The sequence below is a fragment of the Sinocyclocheilus rhinocerous genome, unplaced genomic scaffold, assembly GCF_001515625.1.
Source record: "Sinocyclocheilus rhinocerous isolate Xijiao unplaced genomic scaffold, SAMN03320098_v1.1 scaffold1420, whole genome shotgun sequence".
Classification (NCBI taxonomy): Eukaryota; Metazoa; Chordata; class Actinopteri; order Cypriniformes; family Cyprinidae; genus Sinocyclocheilus; species Sinocyclocheilus rhinocerous.
Window position 1 is genome coordinate 283,251 of NW_015666537.1, and position 12,165 is coordinate 295,415.

Sequence of the window (12,165 nt, forward strand, 5' to 3'; positions counted from 1 at the left end):
TGTGTAGGTGTATGTTGTATGTTGGACCAGTTTAAGTGTTTATGTAGTTAATAAAGTCTTACTTGTATCACACTTGACGTTGGTCATTGTTTGCTCATAACTGCAGATTTATGCTACAGGCTCTGTGTAGAGTTGTACAGTAAGAAAGTTATTTCCCTTAACCAGGAAATTAACGTTCTTAGAATTGACAGACAGTTGACCCTGAGAGGTTAAGTAAATATCTACAGCGGATCTAAATATTTATAATTAATTATAACTAGTTATGATTAATTATTCATATTTCCCCATGAATGAGCTGATTCGCTACAACTTTTTCACTGGAGGAAGCATTATTGTGGATTAGTTTGGCTAGAAGCAATGGTTTAAATTAAACATGTCTTAATGATAGATTTTTTTTCTTTCAAAATTATAGCTTTTTAATCCTCAAGACGTTAATTAATGGACTGGAGTCATGTGCATTACTTGTGGATGATTGTGATGCTTTTATCAGCTGTTTGGTCTCTCATTCTGACGGCACCCATTCACTGCAGAGGATTAAATGGTGAAAAAATTCGTTGTGAAAGCGAAACTACTTTGTTTGGCCTTCCAAAAGAGGACGATATCTGCTTCGTCATGCCTGGAGCTGATCCGCGCTGGTCGCTGAGGAAATACAACAACTTCACGTTGTGGATCGCCAGATCGGCTTTCACCGTGGACGAAGCGGAGTCCAGCCCGGGGTCGTCACATGTGGTGTGACGCTCACTCTAGCCCGCCGTGTGTGACGCTGTTTCTCGTTGTGAAAGCGAAGCTACTTTGTTTGGCCTTGCAAAAGAGGACATGACTAGAAATCAGTGGTTAAGCTGTATTTACAACACTGTTCCAGAACAGTTCAACCCAAATATTCAGATGTGTGCAGCGCATTTTATGGAGGACTGTTTCCTGATCCTGGTAGAGTAGACTACAATGCCGGCTGTTCTGACTCACAGACTGTAAGTACGTTTTTTATATTTAAAGGATTTGCCACTGATGATTCAAACGCGAGTTTTGAGCAGTGTAGAGTAGCGCTTGTTGTTTGTCATTTCTCCAATCACAAATGCAGACATGGTTTTATGTTTACGCGGCGCGATGCAATGCAACGCGTGAAAAGACAGTATAAATCATTATAATCCGTAATTATGTCCCCACTGGATGCAACAAATGCCTAGTTTATAATGGGTTTTATTGTTTTTGTCTCGTCGCTAAAATCAGTTATTAGACGTTAAATAACGTTAAATAAACGTTATTAGATTTCTAATTCACTTAGTGAAGTGTAAAAATAAGTATATGAATGATAAGTTTGATTGAAGACACAAAGCACTGTAAGTACTACACTTTGTGATTTAATATTTGTAATAAAAGTTTTCAACAAACACACACAAAAAAAATCTGCCATTATGAGGATGTAATTATTACAGCAAGAGCCTCCAAGGAGGAGGTTTGAAAACATTCAGAATACTGAATAATTCTCTCAAAAACATGCTATGAGAAGGAAAAGGCTTAGTAAACCAGACACACAAAGGTGTTTAGTGCTGAACCACTACCTTTACCTGGATTCTATCTGACCTCAGAAAACGTTAGAGGAAATAAAATCAATGGCTGATCAAACATGAAAACGGTGTCACTAGTTGCACATATAAAAATAGAACATTTGCCTTTCAGAGGAGCGCAAGCTATCAAGAAGCATACAGTATCCAGTTTCAGTGTAATAAGATACTATAAGGTCACTTATAGAATCTCAGCGCTGATTAACACTAAAGCTGTCTGAGACAAATTCTTCGGGTATCGTGAATCTGTAACAGACGCAGCAAATTTGAAATGGAGAAAAACATACTCTGCTACGAAGAATCGAAAAGTTACATTATTTACAAATGTGTTGAGGATCTCCTCCTTACCTACAGACAAAAAACTCTTCTACCGAACCAAAGCAAGAATAATAAACCACGTTTCGGCTGAAAATCTGATCGGTTTAATTAATTTTTGTGAGCTCCTATACGAGTAAGGACTTCAAATTTGGTCTAAAGGGTTCCCAAACTATTGCTGCTCTTAAAAGACGCTTTCTTAAATTAAAAAAGTGCAACAACCTGTGTACGTGCCAGAGTTACATCTATGAGAACGTGTTGCTAGGCCATGCTGAGCACGAGACGGACATACAACGGTCGATGATATCAACTTGAACAGCAAACAAATATGCTAGCTCAACCACTGACGCAATTAGCACTCTAAATGGTCTTCTAAGCTACTTGAAAGGATTTTGAAGGAGTTGAACGAAGAGCTAGCAGGCAGAGATCGGCTTTGCGGCTCACTGTGAGCCATAAACTCTACCGTCAAACTATGCTTCGGCTGCTAGATACTGACTCTGTGCTTCTATGTTCTTGAATTGGTCAACAACAGTCGCGGACAAACTGTTGGTGAAACAAAATTCCCTCTTTTTCACATGACAGGAAGCAGATGGGTGTGGCATAACCATTAAATCCGCCTCCATCCACTACTGTTCTGCACATAAAATTAGGGAGGTTAAAGCATCGAGAAATTAAGGTAAGACACACTACCGAAAGCATCAAATCAAACAAGACCCTCTCATTCAAAAACACCAAGATCGTATTTCAATGAAAATTCTAAACTAATAAATAAAAAGGTACTAATGTGACAGTCCAGCTCCATTATGACCCAGACATTTCATCCCTGGAGTCTGACTGGCCTCTCCACGAGGGTGATGAAAGGAACCATGTGGGTCGAGTCTTGCCACGAACAAAGCTCCACAAATAAGGTAACAACTAGATTTAATAAATTAATACACATACTTAATATTTTCTTGTTGTTTTTTCATTTTTTCCATTTGGCTGTAGGGATTCACTCTTTCGCCCCCTTTATGTACATGGCTCTTTCTCCCTTTTTTTGCTGGCAGGGTCAGAGAGGCCAGAAGTCAGTCATAGTGGGCGTGCTGGATGTATGGACGCACAAAGAGGGAGCAGGAGAGAAAGGCTCATTCAGTCATTCACGCATGCTCACACATGCTCGCTCGCTCACACACAAAAAGAGTGACTCCAAAGCAATCCCAAGCTCTTTACTCCTGCACTGAACTGCTGTGTGTGGTAGTGCTGAGCTTGCCAGCTTTTCGTTCATAGTTCACAAGTCTCTGTCCAACAAGGTACCTGCATGGATGAATAAAGAACAAAACACAAAGCCCAGCCATCAGTAAATAAGGTGTGAAGTGACAGACTTCATTTTTATTCAAAAGTGGGACCTTTTTTTATTTTTTTAATGTAAGAAGTCCCTTATGCTCACCTCGGCTGCATTTATTTATTGTAAAAGCTTATTACAATTTTCTCTGTTTTCTATTTTAATATACTTTAAAGTGCAATTTATTACTGTGATGCAAAGCTGAATTTTCAGCATCATTAGTGTCTTTAGTGCCACATGATATAGGAAATTATGATCCGCACTCACGAGAACAATCTTCTTTTTTTTTTATTTTACATTCATTACTGATGGGAAAAGACACAAACGTTTCGGCTCAAAGCCTTCCTCAGTGTGCCACATGAACCTTCAGAAACCATTCTAATATGCTGATTTGCTGCTCAAGAAACATTTCTTATTATTATCAATGTTGAAAACAGGTGTGCTGCTTAATATATTTGTGGAAACTATTACACTTTTTATTTTCCCAGGATTCTTTGATGAATAAAAAAAATCTAAAGTTTATTTGTAATAGAAATCTTTTATAACATCATAAATGTACTTTACGGTCAATTTGCTATCAGATCAATTTAATGCATCCTTGCGGAGGGAAAAGACACGTTTCGGCTCAAAGCCTTCCTCAGTGTGCCACATGAACCTTCAGAAACCATTCTAATATGCTGATTTGCTGCTCAAGAAACATTTCTTATTATTATCAATGTTGAAAACAGGTGTGCTGCTTAATATATTTGTGGAAACTATTACACTTTTTATTTTCCCAGGATTCTTTGATGAATAAAAAAAATCTAAAGTTTATTTGTAATAGAAATCTTTTATAACATCATAAATGTACTTTACGGTCAATTTGCTATCAGATCAATTTAATGCATCCTTGCGGAGTAAAGTATTTTCTATTATATGTATTTCATAAAACAAAATCTGTCCCCAAATCTTTGAAAGGTAGAGCAAATGGGTGGCACACTATTAAAAATGTTCTCAAGGTACTAAAATATCTCTGAAAATCAAATCCACTAGACATTTGTATCAGCAAGTATTGGCTCTTAAGAAAGTAGTTCATTTCTGACACTCAGGACTCACTTGTCATTCTTGATGTGCTCATAAAGGCGCTTGAATTGTCGGATTTGGAAAAAGAGGATACCCATCAGCACCACTACCATCAGAAGGAAGGGGTAGATTCTCCTCTGCACCAAATTCTGCATCTCCATAGTGACTCCTATTCAGAGAGACAAGAACGGTAAGAAAAGGTAAATGTACTAACGTATTGTAACATGAAAGAAACCCTCTCCAAGAAAAACATGTCTTAAGATACATGTTGGTTTTTGACGGTTTAACTAAGATTTCAGGCAGGAAAGGTACTATTTTGGGTGACTGAGGTCCTTGAGAACACACCTGGCCTTCTTAAGGCATTCAAGATATCCCTAATGTTCGGTAGCACAGCCGGTGATGAGCTAATTTTACCACACTACTCCCACAACAGTCACCGATACAGCCAGAATACTTTCAGTGGTGCAGCAACAGAAATTAGTCAGTATACTGTATGTGAACATATGCAGTACGATAGTGATCTGCTCTTTATTGAGCCCCAAAGAGAGTTAGAAGTGACCAGACAAGAACAAACAGGTATTTATTGGAATCTGAAACGTCACTATACAACTCCCATATGCAGTATGAAGGGTGCCTAACTGTTCAGATATCATCTGAATTTTGCACTTAAAGAGCTCAAGTAGTCATTTACAATGCAGCTGTTATAACTGGACTTTTTCCTCTTTGATTGTAGACCACTTGAAGCTCCACATGATGAAGCCACTCGAATGAGTGCTAAAACCTCTTCTAAAGATGAGAATCAAACGAAGTCCAATTGCAACGACAGTGTCGTTTATTCTGTGATGTCCAGGATGAACGGAAACAAAGAACTTATTCTTTATATATGTAAGGATCAATTGAAGGAACAAATGTGCGAGGGAAAATTATATATATTTATATACAGTATATATATATAATAAACCTCTCTGAAAACCTCACATTTAGAATTCATATAGTTTAGTTTTACTGTTGAAAATATATATGTAATTATTTAATTTTAGAATTAAACTAGAGCTATATTTTTCTGGCATAAAAACAGTAAGTCTTTTGATTGACTGAACAATTACAGCATCATAATTTTCAAAATTATAACAAATAAATAAAAGTTAAATTTACACTAAATACAACTATGCCTAATACAAACATGTTCTGAGAAACTGAGAGCTTTGACTAGCACAGCATTGTTTATACCTACCTAGAAGGGGGACGATGCCTACAGCAATCACATAGGGGATGCAGAGAGAAAGCAGCAGTACAGCAATGACCGGGGCCGCCAGCTTCCTGATGATGAAATGAAGGTCAATGTTCCTGATTCCATTGGCATACACCTGAAAAGCAGTAAATCATTCAGTTAGTGAGCCCGTAACCTGTAACAGCAGCACAGAGATCATGAGCAAACGATAGTCACTGCAGCCACTAACCTGCTCAATAACTGTTTTCAACCACCACTGGGGACCCATGAGGGTGATGGCAGCAATGATTTTGGCATGCAGCACTCCTAAAGCCCAGTCCTTAACGATATAGAGAAAAATAAGAGTCAATACCACTGGCACGACCATACCTCTGCCCCACTTAGCGCCTATGGAAATTAAGTTCTTCAAACAGGATGGATTAGATTAGTAGGGCAAAAGGAGTCTTTTGAAAAACTGCCTGCTGCTGGAGTATATCCAACCAAAATCTGTTTTCCGGTACATCGGTGACACAGCTTATTAGCTCAAACAGAGAACAGTACAAGGCACAAAAACAAAAGCTGGGTCAGACAAATACTGACACACACACCGGACATGTCAGATAAAGTTGCTAAGTCAATGCTATTTTTAAACTATTTGTGCATAAAGAACTAACAATACTAAAGACCAGAAAATTCTCTCATCATTTACTCACCCTCATGCTGTCTCAAATGTATATTTCTTCAGATTAACACAAAGACTTAAAAAAAAAAAAAACTTCATCTCCATGAGTCCATGTAATGCAAGCGTACCTGTCCCATTAAATGGACTCACAGAGTCTTACACATCTAAGATAGCATGAGGGTGAGTTAATATTGAGAGAATTTTCATTTTTGGGTGGAGTATCCCTTTAACATACATGTGGCTTCTTAATGGAGAAACCTTATACACTGTGACCATCAACACATTTTCTCCGGTGACATTCAATAAATGACATTCAAAAATGACAATTTCGTCATTTATTTACCCTCATGATTTCAAATTGATTTGTCTTGAAAAACAGAATAAAAAAAAATATATCCTTTGAAAGCCACTGGTTCTAACATGCAGTGTGACCAAATGTCAACTATGTCATATGGACTGATTTTGATACTTTAATGGTGGGATTTTGTGTCATTTTGGAGCTTGACAGGCCCAGTCCTCATTCACTTTCATTAAATGAAAAAGAGCAGAAAGAATATTCTTTACAATAAACCTTTTGTGTTACACAGAAGAAAGTCACAGGGGTTTAGAACAACATATTTGTAAATAAATCTGTTCTTTTCTGGGTGAACTGTGCCTTTAAGAGCAGGACTCATGCTTTACCTGCCAGGGGTAGAACAGAGGCGTCTGATCCAGCGGCACTCTAAGAGGAGCTACAATCACCAGCTCGAACAGCAGTCCCAAGAGCAGAGGGATCACTCCAGCCAACAGCACAGCCACAATCAGTGTCTTCATAATCTGAATTCACACAAATCACCAACACGGCACATTAATGGAAAAAGAGAGGAATAGACAAAGTAGACACTGATCATCTCAATGTCAATAGTTTTAAAGCCATGTACGCTGCAGTAAAATAACCTCAAACTCCTATTTTAAAACTACTTTGTCCATTCCTCTCTTTTTCCATTCCTTTAATTTTTGAAGAAAATTAAGCCACAATGAAACCACTGCATTCAGTACCATGAGGGTCCACTCCTGAGCCTTGAGCAGGATGACTCTCCGCCCCTGAGGCATCCAGGCCAGCAGCACTGTGATCGCTCTGATGGAGAGCCAGCACACATACAGCCCACACGCTGCAGTGTACAGCTCATGGATCTTAGCACTGCCCGTCCAGAAGGACATCAGCCAGCGTCCAGTGAACACTGTGATAAACACAAATAAAGAATTCAGAGCACTGCTGGAAATCTGTGAGATATTCTCTCTCTTTGAAAGCATAAAAGAAAATATTTAATAACAGCTAATTATAATATTTTTTAAAAGTTATAGTCCCTTATGATCACCAAGGCTGCATTTATTTTAACAAAAATAAACGGTAATATGAATTCTGTTACTATTCCATGGAGCATAAAAGGAGAAGTTTCGGCAACACTTTATTTTACAGTGTCCTTGTTACAAATTACATGCATTTAATATAGCAATACCAGTAAATTATGGATAATTACATGCAACTAACCCTAAACCAAACCCTAATCCTAACCCTATAGTAAGTTCATGTTGCTGTGCTGGTCACTGTCAACATGCAATTACAAGGAACAGGGACTGAATATTCAAACTTTAACAACAGCTTTAAAACACCATTAAAATGTCATTAAAAAGGTCCTTAAGACTAATGTGCTTTAAGTCTTGTGAAGTCATGTGATAGCTTTGTGTGATGAACACGCTGAAATTTTATTCACTGACCACTTATAGTACTTCTGAATCCTTTTTGAATCTCATCATTGTAATTAAATGAAAAAAGTGCAACTAGTACAATTCTTTACATTTCCATTTGTGTTCCATTGAAGAAAATAAGTCACACGGGTTTGGAAAAATAAGAGGGAGCACATGATAAGACATCCCAATTTGTTGGACTCTCACCTGGTAACGTGAGACACACCAAACTGGCCAAAAGCAGCGTCACGCACATGAACAAGATCAGCAACACAATCTACAGGTGGCCAAAAGAGGAAAATAAATATTAAAGATCCTTCATCTGAAAATCAGATTCACAAAATCAAAACATTCACTGAAGTATAAAAGTATACAGGACAGAGTACCCTTAGAGGGAATTTCATGGGCCGGTGATAGGGCTGAAAGCCCACTGGGCCCCCCTGCTGCAGTATGGCCTGGTGGGCAGCGTGCAGTCCTTCTCCCACCACAGGAATGGCGTTGTTTCGGGCCTGCTGGTTGTTGTTGTTGTTGGCTTGCTGGTTGGCATTGTTCTCATTGTCTTCCTGGTCTCCCAGCAAGTAAGAGTGCAAGTCTCTGAAAGGTGTGGCACAAAAGTAGCATTGATTGAGATTATCATTACACCTTCAAGATTCAAGAAATTCAAGAAAGAGATTAAAGAAAGGTGAACTAAGCCCTCCAAGTAAAATCAAGGTGTATGCACAAAGTAAATTTTCTCAGGAGAAAGCTTAACTGATTTTAACAGGAGCATTTGTGAAAGTGGAGAACTCTGCAAGCTGAACTGCACGACTCAAACAGTTGCATGAACTCTGAAGTGACATCATTCATTGATTATAATGGAATGAGAGCATAAAAATACTACATAAAATAAATGTTAACCTAAGATCTATTAAATCAAAACTAATAATAACAACATCAACGGAAATATTCTACAATTATGATTTGTCATGTTCGTGCTACCCTAACACAAAGTTCAATTCCAGTGATAGATTTTTTTTTTAGGACAACACAGAGAGAACCAGGAAAAGTCGTTTCAGTGCACGAGGTTAACAGACGTAATAAGCAACAGGGTAAATGTGTATATAAGACTCACAGCAAGTAGCCAGCGGTCACGGTCCACGCTCGCACCAGACCTTTGAGCCACTGCCGCGTATGTCCCTGTTCCAATAGAGCAGGAAGAACAACCTGCAACAATAGCAACTCCAGAGACAGCTCACTCACTGGAGCGTCGCTGAAAGAGAGAGAGGGAGAGGAAGTCATTACATTTGTATATAAACTACTGGTATCACTGTTCCCACTTAGCAAACAGAGCTGTTCAGGCATGACATCAATTTGTAGGTCACTCATAACACTAAACCTCCACGGGTTCCCTATGGAATTGGTTTTTAGAATAAAATAGCCTGGGCTATCTTACCAGATCTGAAGCATTTTTCCTGCCCTTTAGGACCTCTTTAAATAACAATTTCACACCATGACTCCCATTCAATTCTTAAATACTAAAAGGAACGTTTCAAAATAAAGCCAACACTACTGCCCCTTTTGTTAACAATTTATGCTTTTAAAGCACGATTTCAAAATAACCGTGTCATTTGTTTTAGAACAAAATATGAAAGTTTCTTCAAATAATGCTTAACCACAGACTTTAAGGCCTGTTCATAACAATAACTATCAATGAACGATAACATTCTATTTACTTTAAGAGCACACTGGCGTTATGACGTTTTCTGTTTTAAATGCTCAAGCTCTTTAAAGGGGTCATATTATGCTTTTTCACTTTTTCAACTTTAGTTAGTCAGTTATTTTATTAAAGTGTTTAAATGTTCGCCGGTTCCCGCCGCCTCCTTCCCGTGACTACGAACGTTGTTACAATGTCCATCTAGAAAATGCGCGAAATATGTGTTCTGTGTGAATGGCTTGGTTTCAGTTTTGACGTAAACAAGATCTTCTCCGCATTGATGTTCTCTTTTTCCGCTATATTTTTAATGAACAACACAGCAGCGCCGCATCTAGTGGCTTCAACTGGATAGGCTAACAAAAACATTATAATGCAATGACACTTACATCGTCATCGCATCTCGTGCGCCACTGATAAGGCTGCCTCCTTAACGCACACCTAAAATTCGAATGCAACGTTTTTGCATTCGAATGTGGATTTTTATTTTAAATTCGACGAATATTCGAAATTCAAATTATTTTTTGACAGCCCTACAACCTAGTAGGAGAGCCTGTTCTAGTACACCCCCAAAACAAAATCAAGACTTTGTAAAAGAGCATAATAGAACCCCTTTAAAGTTAGTCAATTTTGATAGACTGTCAATTTTTTTACCATTTATCAGCTGGAAAAAAATCTGAAATTTATTCCAACTATATTGTACATTATAATGATAGCTGTGGTGTGGACTTCCCCACTCCCCAAAATGATTATTAAAACTTTGAAGTTACAATTATCGATATAGTTATTGTCCTTGGTGTGAACAGCCCTTTATTCTACTCATAAATTGAAAACCAATGTTCTAAAAACTCATATATTTCAGAGTTAACCTGAGGCATCAATTAGTGAACCAGGAGAGAACAGGAAATTGTAATGTTGAAGCTAAAAATCAGCATTAAAGGGAGAGTTTACCAATAAATGAACATTCTGACATCATTTACTCACCCTCATGTCCAAAGTTGTATGACTATGACTACAGAAGATACTTTGAAGAATGTCTATTATTTTATTTTTTTTTCCATACAGTGTTGTTTTGGACCCCAATGGCTTTCACTGTTTGGACAAAACAGCTAAAAAAAAATTTTTCCCCCCTAATATCTTTATCTTTTGTGTTCCACAGAAGAAAGTCATATGGGTTTGGAAGTTCAAACATCAGCTTGCTCAGTCATTCAAACAATATTTAAAAGCCCCCAACATGTGAAGGATGGCCTCTTTCCACAGAAGTCAGAGTCAGTGCCCTAACAAACACTACAGCTGTTCAAAGTACTCTCATAGTGACGAATGTAAAGCTCAACACTGCTGAGAAGACAGCAGGGTAACATAGGGTAAAATACACAAACACAGAGAGAGATGACTTTCTATGGCATTATTGTTGTGGACACTATATTAATAGTTCTCTGCAAGATCAGACTGTAGTAATGCACTGCAGGGAATGATGACATCAGGTGTAACACACCTGCCAAATGATGCAACAGGCCCACCTGACACTACAGAGAGTCCTGGCACTCATTAGGTAACGAAGCAAAGGTGTGCCATGACAGCAGTAATCAGCACTTCACATTTCTGGCCCTTTTAAACAAAGTCACACAGAGAAAGAACTTTGCTTCTTCTGGCTGTAATCTCTGGCTGGATTTATACAGTAAAACAAGCAAAAGCATCAAATGACACTTGTCCTCAAGCTCTGAATCTTTACACAAAGTTTAGGCAATTATCACAAGGAACATTAATCGTTTATGATAATGAGATGGAAATACAGTTTATTTACCTGTAAAGCATCACATTGTAGGGAAGAAATGAAGGGAAGATGTGTTTGATTATCCGGATAGGAAGCCACAACATGAGAAGAACGATTGAGCCAAACACAACCTGAAAAGAGAGAAAAACCTGTTCATTTAAGAGCACAGAAAACAGAAGAGTAAGGAGCACCTTAGGGGACATGGAGATGGAACAAAATATGAGATATGAATATGAGGAAAACATTTCAGTGCTTTTGCACTCTCTCACATAAGTATCACTTTCTCCTGAGAAACACTGCGTTTGCTCACAAAACATTTGCATTACTCTCATGAAAGTATTGCGTTCCCCTGAGAAACTTGAACACTGAAATATAGTTTCTCCTCCCACCTTATATTATTTCCATCACATAAAGTTTTGCGAGTCAGTGCAAAGGTTTCTAGGAGGAAAACTATTCTTTTGCAAGAGAATGCAAAAGCATTGAATAATTTTTCCTCCCATCTAGGCATGGGCCGGTATGAGATTCTGACGGTATAATAACCTTAGATAAAAATATCACGGTTTCACGGTATTGCGATTACAGCTCTAAAATAAGTAATTTTTAAATGTCTGGGTAAAAAAAACGTTTTTTTTTCCACTGAACACATTTTATTTTTAAGAAACATATAGAACATTTTGGAACAGTAAACATGTCAGGCTAAATAATTAAAATAAATAATTGAATTCTTCTTAATTAAATTAAGTGCAGTCACTTAAGTGAGCCTAAACCTGCAGCTCAACAATAATCAGAACATAAATAAATTATTTTCTGTAAAAAAAAAA

The 12,165-nt window shown here is 37.8% G+C and overlaps 1 protein-coding gene across 1 annotated transcript in view; it reads right to left on the bottom strand.

Annotated features, from left to right (window-relative positions):
• Positions 1-1,365: 1,365 nt before the first annotated feature.
• Positions 1,366-12,165, bottom strand: part of LOC107732575 (E3 ubiquitin-protein ligase MARCH6-like) — a 23,507-nt gene continuing 12,707 nt past the window's right edge. The window contains exons 17-26 of the mRNA XM_016543936.1: positions 11,375-11,475; positions 8,992-9,129; positions 8,267-8,474; positions 8,088-8,157; positions 7,191-7,372; positions 6,834-6,968; positions 5,721-5,810; positions 5,495-5,627; positions 4,294-4,429; positions 1,366-3,170 (exon numbers count right to left, since the gene is read on the bottom strand). Of these exons, the coding sequence (XP_016399422.1) occupies positions 3,083-3,170; positions 4,294-4,429; positions 5,495-5,627; positions 5,721-5,810; positions 6,834-6,968; positions 7,191-7,372; positions 8,088-8,157; positions 8,267-8,474; positions 8,992-9,129; positions 11,375-11,475 (1,281 nt within the window). The 3' untranslated portion in view covers positions 1,366-3,082. The remainder of the gene's footprint in view (positions 3,171-4,293; positions 4,430-5,494; positions 5,628-5,720; positions 5,811-6,833; positions 6,969-7,190; positions 7,373-8,087; positions 8,158-8,266; positions 8,475-8,991; positions 9,130-11,374; positions 11,476-12,165) is intronic.